Raw genomic sequence first — 19630 nt, forward strand, 5'->3', positions numbered from 1 at the left:
TTATAATAGGCTCAATAGACTACCCCCACTCCTATTTACCACTAACCAGAAACTAAACAATTCGATCAACCAACAGGAGAGCAACCCTTTAAACTATTGTCTCCAGCTAAAGATTAAAATTGTATAGTGGGGTGGGAGGAAGGCCAGCGGGGGTACAGACACACTCTTGCCCATTTTTCTTCTGCTTCTTATTTGAAACAGCCCCCTCTTCAGTTAATCCTTATCTTCCTCAGTGTTTGTTTTTATATATTTTATACAAATTGGTAAAAGCAAATCGTTTGCACCTGAGAGCCTAGCAGGCACACCGGCCCAGTTGAATGGCCACACTGTGCCCCGTTAGCCTCTCCTTTCCTCCCTTGCTGTCCTTGTATTTATTTTATTTATTTTATAACAAGACACAGTAAAATCAGCATTGGGCTCTTGGCCCTCCTCAGCCGAAGCATGATAAGCAAACCCTGGGGTGTGTGTGTGTTGATGCAACCCCCCAGTCCAAAATGGCAACTATGAGTGATGTAGCAAGAAACCAAACTCCTACTGCAGGAGGGGCATTTGAAGTATTAAGAATGATAAATTCTCTACACTTATTGCTGTTGCAGGCCCTGTGCTACCTCTCTTGTCCTGCAGTGGCAAATATAAATGCGTGCCAACCCTTTCTCCATGTTATTGTTTAGATCAGGGGTCTCAAACATGTGGCCCGGGGGCCATTTGCGGCCCCCCAGATGATAGTTTGTGGCCCTCGCGTTGCCTGTCCCCCCCAAAGCCCCCTCACATCCTCTGCTGTCAAGAGTAAAAAAAAGCCTTGCCTCGCTTACCGGCTCTCTCCCAAGACAGCACCTCTTGCACCCTCCATCCAGAACTGCAGCCTGCCAGTCGGCTAAGGAAACTCCTGGGCGGCTTTCTCGGGCTCTTGCTCATCTTGGCGGAAAATTTGATGCGGCCCAGCCTCACTCAGACTCTGCCTCTAGTGGCCCCCAGGTAAATTGAGTTAAAACCCCTGGTTTAGATACTTCAGTAGGCTTAGGTGTGAATAAGGATGACCTTTCTTTTTTGGACTACAACTCCCCAAATTCCTCACACATAATGAAATCCCCCTCGGCTTTAATAATTAATTAATTTGATTGTATAGTAAAACTTTCCTTCAACAATTCGGCAAGACACCTTATATAATCTCAAAAGTGCAGGAAGGCCAGTTAGAATTGTTGAATTTTCAGATTGCCACCATAAGTAGGACACTCTGAAAATCCTCAATTGATCCTCTAGAATTCTGGAAGCTCGAGTCCAGATAAAGGAATATTCACAAGCTCTGTTTTAATATCAAAGTGGCTGTGGCTGTCAAGATTGCTGAACTGGACTGTTAAACAACAGAGATAATTTACAAGTGAGACATCCCAACGCTCACCTGATGGGGAGCAGGGAATGTCAACATTTCATATATAATTATGTATAAAATGATTAAGAGGTATAAGAATTGTAATCCTGGAAATGTGAGCCATGGTCATAAAACAGAGTTTTGAATGGGAGTGTTCTGCTAAACAGAGGTTATTTCAGGGTAAAGAACTACTTTTGCAAGAGTAGCAAAATACATCTAAAAAGTCTATGAGCTCGTCAGGTTTAGCAAAACACACTGTAAGTGAATGCAGCCTGCTATACTGTACTTGCAAACTCTGTAGCAAAACCCATTAATTTCACTAGGGTTGCTAAAGAGATGTTTACGTATTCCTAAACAGTGAACTTTCTCTAATCTAGCATAGCCTGAATTTTTGTGATGGTCTTGTTATTAATGTGATTTGCACATTAGGAAAAACATGGATGTTTCAGCAGGCCTTCCCTCCAGACAATTCCTGATGCCCTCTTCTCTCCCTCTCCTATTGTTTCCTCCCATCTTGTTTCTTCTATGTAAAAATTGTTTTTATATTTACCTTTTGTTGTGCTATTTTATGCTGTTAGCCACCTAGAGTGGTCTTAACCGACCAGATAGGCAGGATATAAATAAAATAAAATAAATAAAATAAATAAATGTAGCCAGAAAAGTATAAACAATCTGTTCCTATAAAATGGTATAGTGTAATGTAGCCAGAAACCAGGCAAACCCAAGAAGCCAGGGGGAGAAGAGAAACCACAGATGACATGCATTTCAAAGTTCTTATCAATAAAATCATAAAATGCAAAAGTCTTTAGTTTTCAGTGACAGTGAAAAAATATTTAATCTTTTAAAAGTAAAAGTATTCTAAATCAAAAGCATTACTTAGCTCTAAGTGCATTATTAACACACAGAGAAAAAAAATTTATCTAAAGGAGAAAATCTCACCCCAGCCTTTTTAGCCTTTATCTATGTTATTCCCATAGCTATCTCCTGGTTGCTCTAAGTCCATCTGCATCTTCCCACTTGTTTGCAAAAAGCAGATTATTGCGGTTCTTGGGAGATGTTCTCTGTGAGATTATTTCATCCTTTTGGAGATGTTCACATAAACATGATAGAAATCTCTGGTTTTATATACTCTGTGTGTCCTAAACAAAACAATTGTAATGCCAAGCTTTGGTTTTCCCATGGGTAAGCGATGTCAGCTTGAATTAGCACTATGGGTTAGCTTCTAACCTAGATTTTCTACCTCTCTCCTTACCTGAGACATAAATATTTCCTGATTGTGCACTTTGTACTTAGCACACCAACCAGATAAAGTAGACCACCCAAAGTAATAAAATTAGTGAATGTAGACCCTTTAGACTAAGCCAAGGCACCTTCTTTAGACACTCAACCGCTTTCCCCCCAACCCAAGGATGACACCTGGGTAAAATATTAAAAATATGTATTAAAGTTACAAAAAAGTATAAAGAATTCAAAATGTAGTTGTACAGTTCCAAAACAATGCAACAAAAGCAATGCATATTCAAACAATTAAGTGAGCTTTAAGAAAACTTTCCCCATAATGTAATAAAAGCTACCTACTTCTGCCTAAAAACTATTTACCAGCTAAGTAATCATGACTGAATCTCTCCTACTGCATATCTATATGTAATCCATCATCTGTAGCAGACAGATGAAAGAATAGCTAGCTTGACAACAAGCAGTTCCAAGGGTGGTATCAAAGGCTATATCAAATACATGAATTTGTCTTCCAAAAGCTCCTGACCTTCAAGCTTTGTCTATGAGACATCTCGGTGAGAGAGTAAATCTGTATGTACACCGTGTTCAGAAAAAGGACTCCATAGTTCTTTTGGAAAATGGTACAGTCCCACCAAAATTTACCTGTATCACCCAATCGAGTCAGGAGGTGAGGCTGAGGAGCCTGATGCTGAGGGAGGCCCGGAAGGAAAAAATAAGAAACCGGGCCTTCTTGGCGGTGGCTCCTCACCTCTGGAATAATCTTCCTCCTGAGATTCGTGCAGCCCCTTTGCTGGGCATTTTAAAAAATCAATTGAAAATGTGGATGTTTACGCAGGCCTTCCCTCCAGTTAATACCTTATTCTCTTTTTTAATTTTTTTTTCCTGTTAACTAAATTTGTGACAAATATGCTGTTTCTCCTTTTATACCAAGAACATTATAGAGTTAATGCAGAGTCCTAAATATAATCTAATAGTTGCTAAGTTTCTCTTAAGTCTTCACTTTAGACGCAAACTACAAATAGTTAAGTACAAAATTCTTGCACAGCTCCTATATGGTATTGCAATTTGGATAAATGGTTTCAATCCCGCAGTTGAAAGTGTTCTGTCAAACTCGTTGCGACTCCTATTCGCCATGCCAAGGTGTGCCTCTTCAGCTGCTTTGCATTTGGAGGCTGGCCTTCAATCGGTGGAATGTCAAGCTTGGCTGTATGCATTCCGATTCTGGTTGAAGGTGGCATATGCTCCCACAACCAGTGGGTATTTATACTATTTACAAAAAGATGTCTTTGCCAGCTCATGGCATAAGGGATTTACTGACAAATTACATCTTTTAGGCTTCTCAATGGACTTCTTTCTGAATCAGCCTTATGATAGTACCAAGTCAATGATTGTACAACACATTAAAGACATAGATCTCCAGTATTCACTAGCTTGTGCAGACAGGACCTGCTCACCAATGCACTTTGGTTTAAATTTTAACTTTCCCAAGTTAGCAAATTATCTATATCAAATCACAGTACCAAGGTATCGTTTTGTCTTCTCAAGGGCTAGGTTTAACTGCTTTCCCTCAGCCCTGTTAAAAGGGCGCTTTAATAACATTCCTTATAGAGAAAGGATATGCCCCTGTGGGGAACAAACAGTTGAGTCCCTGGCACACACCATTTTAGAATGTAGCTTATATAGATCTGAACGCAACCATTATCTCTACCCAATAATGTATAAATGTACTGGTATACCTCCGAGAGACTACCTAAAGTTTTTGCTGTCCGGAGGGAACCAATTAATAACACAGTCGGTGGCTAAGTTTTTATTCACAGTTTTAAGAATTCGCAGAATGTTATAATAAGACAAGTACATGACTCATGTTTTATACTGCTGATATATTTTAACAATTTACTTATTTTGTATATTTTATATAATGTGCTTATTTTTGTATTTTCGGGTCTATGACCGTATAATAAACTAGAGAGAAAGATTCAGGAGTTTGGGGAACTGTAGAACAGCCCCCAAGCAACTGGAAGATGCAAAAAAAATTTTAATCTTTTTTCTGGTATTTTTTCCTTTTCTTCTTGAATAATACATACTGATGTATAAATATGTTGTTATATTTTATATGTGATGTTATGTGTGTTGGAAGCCACCTAGAGTGGTCGTTCGACTAGATAGGCGGGGTAAAAATACAATAAACAAACAAACAAACAAACTAGCCTCTTGCTAGATCTTAAATCTGTGTTCCCCCAACATGATGTTATCTAATCAGGTTCAAGTCCTTGTCCAGTAACTTCACCCCCAAAATGTAACTTCTTGCAACCCCTCCTTGCTGCCCAAGCATTAGAATACAATCAAGGGGCATTACCCATGGACCTAATTTTATGTTTGATCAGAGATAGCCACTTGGGGTGTAAGAATCAATTATTGTATGGAACACATAACTGAGAAGTGTAGCTGCACTTCAACTAAGAAGTGTAGCTGCAAGCAGAATTTTAAAGTCTGGCTTCCTGCTCTGGTTTCTAGTCGTAATGCCAATAGTTCAGAAAAAAATGCCTCAAATCATTTTTGCTTTAACCAGTTTTGCATCCCAACAACCTCCTAGCAGCAATTAGCTAGTGGGGAAAGAAAACCTGAGGAAGAGATATAAAATACCTGGAAATAATCATCGCCAGTGAAACGCTGTACTCCAATAAAAATCCCTTCATTATACTTCTTTCATCAAACCTCCCTGCTGCCCCTGGTCCATAGAGATTCTGGAGAGCTGAGTTATGATGAAATAAATATGATGTCACACTTTTTTTTCCAAATAGCTGGCATCTATTTCCTCTGTTCTTGCTTCATCTTCTTGTGCTGTTAATTCCAGTACAGTGAAAGTCATTTCTGTATCATATAACACCCATTCCTCTCAATAGGTTATGTGCAACTGACAAGTTTGTTGCATGTAAACTGTATCTTACAATGTATGTCCCTCCCTTATTTTGCTTTAGATCATAATTTGTGCCTTTGTATCACAGACTTGCGTTGCAGAAGCCTGTGTTCTGGGGTAGCGTGCAAATGCAAAGAAAGAAAGAAAGAAAGAAAGAAAGAAAGAAAGAAAGAAAGAAAGAAAGAAAGAAAGAAAGAAAGAAAGAAAGAAAGAAAGAAAGAAAGAAAGAAAGCTTGATTCCCTGCCCCTCTTCAAGCTCGCCTTGATGGCCTGCTCCTAACCTTAAGAAACCAACAGTTTCAACTTCCTCAAAATGGTCAAAATACAGTGTGCAACAATCCCTTGTCCTCAGTTTAGGGAAACAGATGAAAAGGAGAGGGGGACTACAAGGTTACAAATGCCCACAATATGTCTGAAAATATATAGTTGTCAAACAAAAGAGATTTTTTTTCCTGGCTGGTGAAAAATGCAAATCTCCCCCCTTGGCAAATCTCCAGGCTTTCCCTGGGAGGCCTGCCTCACTCTTTCAAACTCATTGTATGCTTCTTCCTTCAGATGGGAGATAGATAAGTGCAAAATGTGATGTTTATAGGAATGTGAACCCACAAATCATTTCAGGCATTGCAAATGGATGCCAGATCATAGTCTAACAAGGCAGGCTGAGTGGCCTGCCTTTGAGCAGAGAAGGATGAGTCAGAAACCTGCAAAGGAATAATAAAGAAATTAGAAAGAATTATCAGGCACTATGACAGCAACCAGCCTTAATATGTCAGTCAGCTGTGAATATTCTTTTTCTTTCAATGCAAGCCCTCTGGCTTTAAAGGTCAGTAGGCCAGGCGGTTAGATCTCTAATAGGGTTCAACATAACACCAAAGATACTTTCACAGTATCCTTGCCAGAGAATGTAATGTTTCGATTTATTTCAAGTCCATGCACAAGGGCAGCAGCTATTATTATTTACATAATTGTGCAGGGACTCACATGCATGAGTCTGAGGAATAATAGGAGAGAATATCTCACTCTCTTGCAAGTAAAGAGAAATATGGGGGTGTTTCCTACCCTAATGCACAAGGATCAACTGAGGATATACAACCCGCTCATGTGAAGCAGTTCCAACATCTGGAACTTGGGAAATATACTTTGCTGGACGTTGGTGGCTGTAGGAGCTGTAATCCAAAGGGAGTGGGGAAATAATATTTTGAAATTCTGGCAAAATCCTATGCTCCAGCTGCACTGTTTCTCTCTTCCTAAATCACCATCACTAGTCTTCCAAAGGGGTTAGCCTGCCCTACTGTTTTGTTATAACCTGTACTTTGACTATTTTAATGGTTTTAATGTATTTTACTTAGTTTTGATGATTTTACTATGAGATGGATTTATACAATATTTTTAGCTAACTGTGTTTTTATTTCTTTTAAAAGTTTGTAAGCAGCCTTGAGTGCTAGTTTTTAGTGGAGAAGCAGGGTTTTAATGCTATAAATAAAATAAATAAACAGACTGTTACTCCCTAGCACTTTCTGCTGATGTACAGTAAGTCAAAGTGGATATCCCTATCGTCTCCGTGTGTAGATGGAATCTCTTACAGTTGAAATTTTGTTGTTTGATTCAACAATCTTGCCAAAACAACATTTCTCTCTAAAAGCAGGATTCTTTATTTCAAAATAAGTTACAAAAAGAACACAACAAGATTATTAATTAAGAGGAAAGAAGCTCCTGGGTGTCTCGTGGATGAGCTGGTGGGACAGTTACAACTAAAAATAAAAGTTTAAGGAGATGGTAACTATTGCAACAGTTTGATGTATAAATTTTATAACTGAACTCTTTCAGAGAAAAAACCCTAAATGCTCTCACTTTTTTCTGCATTTATTTGTAATTCATAGTGTTTCAATATTTCCACAAGTTCGTGGTTAATGATACCAGATAACACCACTGATGGAAGGAAAAGATGGGGAAAAATTGCTACCTCAGATTTTTGAACTTCTTAATAGTTTTTTTTTCTATTAGCAGTAGATGACTTTATGTGAAGTTACCTGGATTCTCCCATCTGCCTCTAAAAATGGTTTGTGCCTCCTTTCCTTTAGCGAACAAAATTGTGCCCTTTCCTTGAAACGATCTGTGAAGGGATCTCCTCTTTTGGTTGCTGTGGGTTTTTCGGGCTCTTTGGCCGTGTTCTGAAGGTTGTCCTTCCTAATGTTTTGCTAGTCTCTGTGGCCGGCATCTTCAGAGGATAGCACTCTGTGCTCTGGTGTAGTTGGCTTTGGGAATGCAGTATTTATGGCTGTGAGATAGGCTTTTTATCTTTTTCTGTAGATGGGTGATTAGTGTATATTGTTGTGGGTGTATTGTTGTGCTAAGGAGAAGAGATTATCTATTCCTGTGGTTGATGGGTGTCATTAGCTGGTCTTTCGTGTGTAGTGATCCCCTGTCCTTGTGGCTGGGTAGAGTTAGTTGACCTTTTTCACACTGTATTTTTGAGAGCTGGGAACCAAGTTTAGTTGAGCTTCACACTTTCCTCTTTTTTGTTGAAGTTTTGCTGGTGCTTGTGGATTTCAATGGCTTCCCTGTGCAGTCTGACATAATGATTGCTGGTGTTGTCCAGTATTTCAGTATTTTGGAATAGAATTTCATGTCCAGTTTGTTTCAGGGCATGTTCAGCTACTGCAGATTTTTCTGGTTGTTTTAGTCTGCAGTGTCTCTCATGTTCTTTGATTCTGGTGTGGATGCTTCGTTTTGTGGTTCCAATATACGTATACCTGGCCACAACTACAAGGTATCCGGTATACTCCTGTCCTTTGCTGATGGTAACATTTGTTGTATTTTTGTGGTGGGCTTGAATACTGTTTGTAGGTTGTGTTTTTTCAAAAGTTTCCCCATGCGGTCTGTGACCCCTTTGATGTATGGCAGAAATACTTTATTTGTGGGTGGCTGTTTTTCTTCTTCAGTTCGATGTTGTTTTCTTGGTTTGATGGCTCTTGTGATTTCATTTTTGGAGTAGCCATTTGCCTGTAGGGCCCAATTGAGATGGTTGAGATCTCCTCTTTCCCAATCCATCCAACTCACTGATTAAAGTTCCTTTTGTATTCTGATGGTTTTATTAGAAAGGAGATGTCTTGAGCTTTTAAAAATTTTATCTCTTTAATTAAAGTAATTTGAATTAAAGGGAGACAGTTGCCATATTAATAATTCTATAATACAGCAGTATTTTATACTAATAGTGGCTTCAAGGGCTTTTTGTGCTTATAAAAAGGTTGAACATAATGGAGCCTTAATATAAAATGGAGTGGGATACATGAAGTATATGGGTTCCATTTTAAATGTCAAAAAGAAGCAACAAGAAGACAAATAACTATGGATTAATGTGCCCATTTTCTTTACTGTCACATAGCCTTTTACAGTAATGCCATAGCATTGATTGATTAAAGCTGGGATGGCACTGCAGTGATTTTCCCACTCTACCCCTTCATGTATATTTTACTAAAGCATTTCTAACGAGACTTGATGATGATCTCCAAATTTGGGTTACACTTTATTTCCATATACTGAGTTGGTGTTGGTTAAAGATGTATATTGGAATATGTAATATCGTAAGCAAGTTAGTAATCTGGCTCCTTTAACTGATGTTGGTAGAGATTTTTCCTATTTGTTTCTTTTAAAAATACTGTGTTCCACAACTGTAACTGAAATGGAGCAATGCTGCTTTGCTCCAGGGTACCAAACTTTAGAGGGCACCAAACTCTAGAGATGAATCTGCTGGTGTGTGTTTGGAAAATAAATAGCAACGTCTCCTGACCCTATTCACTTTCCATTTTCTGAAAGCATGGATTTTCTTTTGGGGGGAGGGACATCATATTCTCTAACTCCTTTTCTGGGGTGGGGGCTTGTGCCCATCTTGTCTCAATGCAGACTGGGTGGGAGATGGTATTGCTTGCCACAGGTACCAAAATCGCTAGTTATGGTTCTGCTTTGTCCCATTGCTTGGTCCACCTATCCCTCACAGGGTCTTCTCCTGTCATACCCAGCCAGATATATTTGAATGTAGTCTTGTGGATGGTTTAAAATGGAGCTAGTTGTGTTTTTCCCTCAATAACAGCCAAACAGCAACAGGAAATGCCACCCCAGGTTAAAAATATGTTTTGCATCATCTAACATCTAAATCATATTATGACTCAGTCTGTCTGTGTTTATAGATTGAAAGCAGACCATTGTGGCATCTTCTCCATATCTTTGGCCGATTTACAGTTCTAACAGATGGAGTTTCCACCTGGAGTCATAGTGCTTTAGATCTGCTATTGCGGGAAGAGATGAACCACCTAGATTCAGCCTTGTTTTCTCTCCCTCGGCCTGACACATTACCCTGCACCCAATATCCTTAGCAGGGGAATGATTTGGATAAATGCAAAAGAAAAGAGCTTAGCTGATAGACGAAAGATTATATTTTGGAGACTTGAATTTAGCTCACATGTGCTATGTCCATCTGTGAGTGCCACACCCAAGCTGGGAGTGCCAGCAAGGTCCTCCTCTGCCATGGTTTCCATAAACTCCAAACTCCCAGAACTCCTTGAACTTGGCTTTATTACTGTTGGGGAATGTGTTAGCAAGGTTATGCTCAAAATCCTCCAAGGTAGGCTTCAGCAGTATGTGGTCCGAGAACTCCCAGAAGTACAAGCTGGATTCCGAAGAGGCAGAGGCACTCGAGACCAAATTGCTAACTTGCGCTGGATTATGGAGAAAGCCAGAGAGTTCCAGAAAAACATCTACTTCTGCTTCATTGACTATGCAAAAGCCTTTGACTGCGTGGACCACAACAAACTATGGCAAGTTCTTAAAGAAATGGGAGTGCCTGACCACCTTATCTATCTACTGAGAAACCTATATGTGGGACAGGAAGCAACAGTTAGAACTGGATATGGAACAACTGATTGGTTCAAAATTGGGAAAGGAGTACGACAAGGTTGTATATTGTCCCCCTGCTTATTCAAATTATATGCAGAATACATCATGTGAAAGGCTGGACTGGAGGAATCCCAAACCGGAATTAAGATTGCCGGAAGAAATATCAACAACCTCCGATATGCAGATGACACCACTCTGATGGCAGAAAGTGAGGAGGAATTAAAGAACCTTGTAATGAGGGTGAAAGAAGAGAGTGCAAAAAAATGGTCTGAAACTCAACATCAAAAAAACTAAGATCATGGCCACTGGTCCCATCACCTCCTGGGAAATAGAAGGGGAAGATATGGAGGCAGTGACAGATTTTATTTTCCTGGGCTCCATGATCACTGCAGATGGAGACAGCAGCCACGAAATTAAAAGACGCCTGCTTCTTGGGAGGAAAGCGATGACAAATCTTGACAGCATGTTAAAAAGCAGAGACATCACCTTGCCAACAAAAGTCCGAATAGTCAAAGCTATGGTTTTTCCTGTCATTATGTATGGAAGTGAGAGCTGGACCATAAAGAAAGCAGACCACCGACGAATTGATGCCTTTATTTATTTTATTTATTTATTTTATTTATATCCCGCCTATCTGGTCGTGTGAGGACCACTCTAGGCGGCTAACAACATAAAAGAAATACAATAATATACACAAGACCATTTTACATAACAAGAAAAATATATATATATATACTAAACAAAATGGGGAGCTATAGGAAAAGGGAAAAATCGTCAGGAGTTATCTGTTGGGAAGGCCTGCCCAAACATCCATGTTTTTAATTGTTTCTTGAAAATACCCAGCGAGGGAGCCGCGCGGATCTCAGGGGGAAGGTTGTTCCAGAGACGAGGAGCCACCGCCGAGAAGGCCCGATTTCTGGTCTTTTCCTTCCGGGCCTCCCTCGGCGTTAGGCTCCTCAGTCTCACCTCCTGGCTTGCGCGAGTGACACGGGTAGACCTTGGTGGGAGAAGCCGTTCCGCCAGGTATCGAGGTCCTAAACCGTTTAGGGCTTTATACGTAAGCATCAACACTTTGAAGTCGATGTGGAAACGGATGGGCAGCCAATGCAGTGCGGCCAGAGTGGGTGAAATATGTTGGTATCTTCTCACTCCACTGAGTAATCTGGCCGCCGCATTCTGCACCACCTGTAATTTCCGCAGCAGCCTCAAAGGCAGCCCCACGTAGAGCGCATTACAGTGATCTAATCTTGAGATTACGAGCGCATGCACCAAGGTAGTGAGCGCCCCAACGTCAAGGTAGGATCGCAGCTGGGCTATCCGCCTAAGATGAAAAAAGGCGGTACGGACCACAGACGCCACCTGAGGTTCCATAGTGAGCGCTGGGTCCAGATGGATCCCCAGACTGCGAACCCCATACCTGACAGGCAGGGTCACCCCCCCAAAAGTGAGGGAGTTTCCCAGATCCCCTAATGTGGGGGCGCCCACCCTTAGCACCTCCGTCTTGTCCGGGTTCAGCCTCAGCCCGTCCTCCTGCATCCATTCCAGTACGGTCTCCAGGCAGCGCTGAAGGGACAGGACGGCATCTCCTGTGGTTGGTGAAAAGGAGATGTAGAGCTGCGTGTCATCCGCATACTGATGACACAATGCTCCACACCCCCTGATGACCCCACCCAGCGGCCTCATATAGATATTAAACAGCATTGGGGAGATGATCGACCCCTGTGGGACCCCACAATTGAGGCTCCACGGGGCCGAGACACTCTCCCCAAGCTGAACTCTCTGGGGGCGGTCCTCCAAGAAGGAACGGAGCCAGGCCAAAGCCAGGCCACCTATTCCCAACTCAGAGAGCCTCCCCAGGAGGATACCGTGGTCAATGGTATCAAAGGCCGCTGAGATATCGAGGAGGACCAGCAGAGACACTTTGCCCCTGTCGGCCTCCCTCAATAGGTCATCACACAGGGCGACCAATGCCGTTTCTGTACATGGCGCGGCCTGAAGCCCGACTGGAATGGATCCAAGGCATCTGTTTCGTCCAGAAGCGCCTGAAGCTGATCAGCCACCACCCTCTCGACTACCTTGCTTAAGAAAGAAACGTTGGCGACAGGCCTATAGTTGCCAATTTCATCCGCCGCCAAACTAGGTTTCTTTCTAATGGGCCTAATGAGTGTATCCTTTGAATTGTGGTGCTGGAGGAGACTCTTGAGAATCCCCTGGACTGCAAGGAGAACAAACCTATCAATTCTAAAGGAAATCAAGCCTGAGTGCTCACTGGAAGGACAGATCCTGAAGCTGAGGCTCCAGTACTTTGGCCATCTAATGAGAAGAAAAGACTCCCTGGAAAAGACCCTGGTGTTGGGAAAGTGTGATGGCAAGAGGAGAAGGGGACGACCAAGGATGAGATGGCTGGACAGTGTCTGTGAAGCAACCAACATGAATTTGACACAACTCCGGGAGGCAGTAGAAGATAAGAGGGCCTGGCGTGCTCTGGTCCATGGGGTCACGAAGAGTCAGACACGACTAAACGACTAAACGAATGAATGTGTTACCAAGAAAGGAAAGGAAAGTCCACAGAGGGGCTCAGTTAACACCACTAGCCCACCCCATCAACCCCAGTCTTTACCCAACCCCCAATTTCTGGCACCAGAGTCAGGTTGTGCACAGTCTGTTGGGGTTCCTGGAGTTTCAAGTCAGCCCAGACCGCTCTACCCCATTCAGTGAGGGTTTGTAATGCCAGCCAGGCAATAGTACTCAGTTATCACAAATATTCATCAAGCACCCCAGGGGGTGTGGGGTGAGGTGGATAGCCCACTAGGGGCACCAAGAACGATCCCCTCACACCATCTTTTGGGGCCTACATGCCATCTTTCTTTTTATATACACTTTATGTTGGGATGCCTCAAGCAAGACTCCCTGAATACACAGTTGTCAAATAACTCAACATTTACACGCCTAGGATGAAGGCATTTTTCCTCAATGTTAGAACTAATGGGATCAATATATTGTTATGTTTGTTAAGCGATGGATCATAGTAACTGTGATTTGCTTTATTTCTTTATTTTTTCCCCCTGTTTATAGAAATCTACAGCCAGCAAGACTTCAAGTGCTCCTTCATATAGCAGATGGTCAAGTTCACAATCACATCAGGTAATAATTCAGTATATTACTTTATAATATTCTTTTATATATAGTGATATGTTTGATAACTCTTTATGTCTGGTAATGAGTACTGATGTTTGAAGAATTTTCAAAGGTCTTTTCATCTTACTTACAGGCATGTGATAAATAAACTCCGCATTAACTAGAAATATATATATTGATCACTAAATACTTTGAATGGCTAATTATGGCAGCCCCTTTTTAATGTTTGTGTACAGCTGGAGGAGCCTCGTGGCGCAGTGGTTAAACCGCTGTACTGTAGCCAAAACTGTGCTCACAACCTGGGGTTCAATCCCAGGTAGCCGGCTCAAGGTTGACTCAGCCTTCTATCCTTCCGAGGTCAGTAAAATGAGTACCCAGCTTGCTGGGGAGGGGGGGACAATGTGTAGCTTGCATATTTAACTTGTAAACCGCCCAGAGAGTGCTTGAAGCACTATGGGGCGGTATATAAGCAGCATGCTTTGCTTTGCTTTCTGAGAACTGAAGTGCAGAGGCATCTGGAAAGTTAGGTTTGAGAGCCACCACAGCTAGTATATGTCTGAAGGCAATCCAGAGCTCCAGGTTTGTGCCAAAGAGCTAAAGGGGCTCTTTCTAGTTGGTACTTAGTGGTGACAATAGCTGATGTGTAAAACAGTTTGGAAATGCTTCAGTTCAATTTTATTTTAGAATCGTCTTAACCAACTAGATAGGTGGGATATAAATAAAATAAATAAATAAATATAAAGAAGGAAAAAGGCTTTTATGGAAAATACTATGAGCTTTAGCTGACTTTTGTGGCACCTCATGTCTTTCTGTTTACCTTTTCCCCCATACTCTTTGGGACACCTTTTTCCCCATGTTTGTGACTGACTTACATTGTTTTTTAGTCTTTTGTGTTAAGTTGACAATGAGCAATGACTGCAACCCAGCCACAGTTAGTTTTGATAAATATTACTCAAATCAAAAGAATAAATTTATTGCAAGTAGTTTACGCCCCATTCATTTCAATCTCTGCAGCAAGGTCAATGTGATTGTAGTCTTGTGGTTTAAATCTAATTGTTAGTCACAGCTAGGATGATACATTGAATGAATAGAATCATAAGTCAACACTTGCAGATGTCCTGTAGCTTCAATGGGTCTATTCTAGCTTGTACTAACAATCTGGTACATATGAAGTTGCCTCAGTGCTCTATCCCAGCAGAGTCATAGAACTATGGAGCTAGAAAGCATCTAAAGTGTCAGCTTAAAGCACCTTTGCAAATGATCAACCCTTGTTTTTTTTTTCCAGCAAACCGCAAACAAAGTAGTGTAGAGTCTTCCTCCTTCTGACGTAGTCAGTTTCACATTGGAAGAGCTGCTACTGAATGAAGCTCTGTTGTTGTTGTTACATGCTGTTAAGTCACCTCTGAGTGATGGCAACCCTATGAATGAGAGATCTCTAAGATAACCTGTCGTGAGCAGCCCTTCTCAGCTCTTGTAAACTAAAGCTTCCTTGATGAGATCAATCCATCTCAAATTTGCTTTTCCTTTTTTCCTGCTGCCTTCAGCGGCCATACCACCCTGAACATGCCTGATCTCGTCTGATCTCGGAAGCTAAGCAGGGTCAGGCCTGGTTAGTACTTGGATGGGAGACCACCTGGGAATACTGGGTACTGTAGGCTTTATAAAAAACACACACTTTTCCTAGCGTTGTTGCCTTTTCCAGAGAATCTTGCCTTCTCATGGTGTGTCCAAAGTAGCACAGCCTCATTTTCAGCATTTTTGCCTCTAGAGATAGTTCAGGCTTGATTTACCATGGGACCCACTCGAGGTTCTCTCTAAGGCAGTGGTCCCCAACCTTGGGCCTCCAGATGTTCTTGGACTTCAACTCCCAGAAATCCTGGCCAGTAGAGGTGGTGGTGAAGGCTTCTGGGAGTTGCAGTCCAAGAACATCTGGAGGCCCAAGGTTGGAGACCACTGCTCTAAGGCATGTGCCTGCATGTGTGATTCCATCTCCCTCTGCATAACTTACCTTCTCCTCCATGTCCTGATCATTTTCAGCCCCTTTGGTTCCACTCATGAGAGACCCCCACATGGGGGGTGGATTTGCATGCGTGCGCGTGTGCATGCACGGACACACACATGCACACGTGCATGCACACGCGCGCGCACACACACACACACACACACGGGGGGGTTGAAGTCACAAGAGAGAGAAGCAAACCCTGCCCAGCATAGCTGAAAATTAGAGGTCATGTTGGGCCCACTTATTCATCGTTCTGGAAAGTGCTCCCTGAGCACCAAATTTAAAACTACTTTTTTTTCCTGTCTGTTTTATTTATTCCCCAGCTTCCACACCCATACATGGTGACTGGAAATACAAGAGTGTGAATTACCTCAGCCTTAGTCTCCAGTGATACATTCTTACATGTGATAATATTTCTAAATTTTATTTATTTATTTATTTATTTATTTGATTTTTATTCCACCCTTCTAGACTATGTCTACTCAGGGCGGCTCACAATAAAATTATTCATAAAACAATTAAAACCATGAATTATATCGACAATGTTAGTATTTTTTTTTAATTTTTATTTTTTAACATAAGGGGTGACAAAAAGGAAAAGGGGACTTAGGAATTTGTGAGGAAGAGGGGAGACCATAACATGCTAACAACCATTCTGTACTTATTGCCATATCAAAGTTTTAAGTTATTCTGTTTTCTCTTTTCTGCCTTTTAGATTAAGTTCTCATTTCAATATATGCTATTTACACGTTTCCTGTTAATTTGATCCATTTGTTGAATAGGTCCCATCTTTCTGTTGCCTTTTGTAGGGGATAGTCCTTCATGACTTCTGATAAAATGTCCATTTCTGCTATTTCCCGTATTTTTTCAATAAGATCTTCTTGTTTCGGTATCGTCGAACTTTTCCAATTTTTTGCATATAGAATTCCAGCTGCCGTAACAATATACATAACTATATGTTGCTTTGACTTATCTATGTTGTCAGGTATCATACTCAATAAAAACAATTCTGGAGTTAATGGCACATTACAGAGCATTATTTGTTGTAACATAGCATGAACTCTTTTCCAGTATTTTTTCGCTATTCCACATGACCACCACATATAATAACTTCCCACTTGTGTTTCACATTTCCAACACTTATTTGATACATCTGTATACATCTTTTACAGTTTTTCTGGGATCATGTGCCACCTATAAAACATTTTTTATATATTCTCTTTAAGATTAACCGATCTTGTAAATTTTATGTTACTTTGCCATATTTTCAGCCATTGATCAATATCAATATTATGCCATATGTTTTGTGCCCACTTTATCATACATTCCTTAACCATTTCATCCTGCATTTTAATTTCCAACATATAGTTATACAGTTTCCTAACAATTTGTTCTTTTAAACCCAACAGCAGCTTATCAAAAGTCATTTGCTCTGAGTAGAAACCCTCTATTTTGTCTTTTGCATATCTAGATTCTAACTGTGCTCGACAATGTTAGTATTGATCAAGATGGAAAATAGAACAAAATACTAATTAAAAGTAAGAGTCAAGTACTGACAGGAGGGAAGGCCTGCCTAAAAAGCCAAGTCTTTAATTGGCTCTTAAAAACACCCAGCGAGGGTGCCAAGCAGATCTCTAATGGTAAGCTGTTCCAAAGCCGAGGGGCCACTGCTGAGAAGGCCCAGCTTATTGCTTTATTGCTATCCTGTGCATGTTCTGTGCTGTCACGTTAGAACTGACTTACAGCTTATTGCTTCCCTTCCTGACTTTTAGTCAAAGTCTTCTTTGGTGTAATTTGAATCAATTGGTTCTAATCCTACCTTTTGGAATACCAGAAAACAAGCTTGTGTCGTTTTCCATTAGACAGTCCCTTTAGCTATGTGAAGATGACTGTGATATCACATTTCTTCTGTTCTTAAGGTTAAACATTCACAAGTCTTTCAAAAATTATTCAGAAGATTTAGTTTCCAGACCTATCAACCATCATGGTCACCCTTCTCTATATAACATCTATCTTGTCAAGTCAGTCTGAAGTATGATTTGGCTTATGATGTTTAGGGAGGACTTTTAAAAGTACCATATACAGTAATACTCATAAGAATAATCCATCATGAGAAAGTAAGATTCACTGGAAAAAACAATAATGCTTGGAAAGCTGAAGGCAGCCAGAAAACAGGAGGCCCAAAATTGAGATGGATTGATCCTATTAAGGCAGCCACAGCCCTTTGCTTACAAGAACTGAGCAGGTCTGTCAAGGATAGGACATTTTGAAGGCTACTCTTTTGGAGGCAACTTGACAGCGCATAACAACAAGTCATACTGGTGTAATAAATGCTGAATCTAGCAGCCATGACTACACTATGTTCACAATTGTCACAGCTACAATTAAAAAATTACTTTGTACAAATTACTTCTGACTTACAGTAAGCTTCAGTGAGCTTTCTGATCAGTATTGGGTTATATGCTTAAATTCTTAGTAGATTTCTACTGATTTGCTTGAGGCACAAATCTGAATATTGTTCCTTCAACATGTATACACAGGATATTCTCTCCTGTTAATAGCAGATACACTCCCAAATTAAAAAGGGCACCTTTAAGATACTCAGTGGAAGCCACTTTACTGTGTATTGTGAAGACTTGGTTTCTTTTCCTGGGAGAAAAAGATAAGCACATATTCAAGATTATTGTTTTGTAGTATTAGAATCCTGTTAGTGGGTGAACAGAGTTGAAAGATTAACTAGCAGGAACATTGTTTGAAAATAAATCTGATGCTATTCTGCATTTGTTGGGAAAGCTTTCTCCTGTTATATTAAAAGATGCCTGTGGTACTACATTACCACCTCCAGTATTACACCTCACACATTGTAATCTCTCTCCTTCTTTTTGTCAATTGTATTATAATCTCCTTTCCTTCTCATCTCTTTGTTGTAAACTTTCCTCTCCCGTGTTTTGGTTCTAATAAGCATATACACTTCCCCGGTGGATATTAAAATGTGGGCGCCACCAGTGGAGATGAGATGTTGGGAAGGAGGCTACAATTCCATAGAGGAAAACCAAGACACAATTTTCTTTTTCCACCAGGGTTCTCTGTGGAACATTTAAATTAGATCATAGATTGTATTCCATGTGGCGTCCTATGAGGGTCTTTGTTTACTTACACATTTAGAAAACAGTTTTCCAAAAGAAAACAAGATTACGGTACAAATTCATATTATGTGCATTTTCTTTGACTCACACTGAGAACTCAGTGAAGCGTCTTTCATATACATCTTTAAAAGACTCTATAGAAGAATGAAATAGAACTACATAGATGTGACCTTTGGTCGATCAAAGGACTTTTACAAGTTAGATTTACTTCCTTCTGCCTTCCTCTAACTTTTTCTTTCACAATTTCCAAACCAATGTCAGAGAAATAGTAAGGGCAGAAGTCCTCTGTGGGGCATTGTGGACGTGGAGACACTATTTATTTATTTGCAGTGCTTCACTTTGCTTGAACTATGGTGCACATCAGTATGTTTATAATTATTCCGCTGAGGAAACTGAAAAATACTACTAGCTAACTCATGATAACCAGGAAGAACCCCTACTTTACAATTTATTGTTATCACCTTTGTTGGTATGTAGAGTATAATATGCCAGAAGAGTCCAAAGATTATTTTGTTGAATGCAGTATTCAGCGTATACTCAACCCCCTAGTGATCCAGATCAAGTGTGCCCCAGTAGAGAGCAGAGAGATGCAAATTGCTTTATGTAACTCAAGAAAAAGATTAAGTGTATCTGCATTGTATAGTTTAATCTGTTTGATACCACTTTAACTTCCACAGACTCTGTCCTACAGAGTTGTAGGCTGGTGAGGTATCCAGAATTCTCTGCTGAAGAGCTATAAGACATATTTCCCTGAACTACAGCAGAAAATTCTAACTGCCCCATCACTCGCAAATCCCCAGATTCCACAGAATAAAGTTACATAGGTACAACTCTGCACTGCAAATATATGTCGATCTTTCCTGGACATTTATACACATTGGCTGGTTGCTAGGAATATGGAACCATTCTTTAGAACAGAAAACTGATGT

At 40.7% G+C, this 19630-nt stretch overlaps 1 protein-coding gene and 1 pseudogene across 4 annotated transcripts in view; both read left to right on the forward strand.

Moving 5' to 3' along the window:
• Positions 1–19630, forward strand: part of RBMS3 (RNA binding motif single stranded interacting protein 3) — a 1057118-nt gene that overhangs the window by 146641 nt on the left and 890847 nt on the right. For all 4 annotated transcript variants that reach the window (XM_073003441.2, XM_078377327.1, XM_073003440.2 and 1 more), the window contains exon 2: positions 13491–13559. In XM_073003441.2, coding sequence (XP_072859542.2) covers positions 13491–13559 — 69 coding nt within the window. The remainder of the gene's footprint in view (positions 1–13490; positions 13560–19630) is intronic.
• LOC140701471 (5S ribosomal RNA) lies at positions 15093–15211 on the forward strand (annotated as a pseudogene).

Source organism: Pogona vitticeps, chromosome 6, assembly GCF_051106095.1.
Source record: "Pogona vitticeps strain Pit_001003342236 chromosome 6, PviZW2.1, whole genome shotgun sequence".
NCBI lineage: Eukaryota > Metazoa > Chordata > Lepidosauria > Squamata > Agamidae > Pogona > Pogona vitticeps.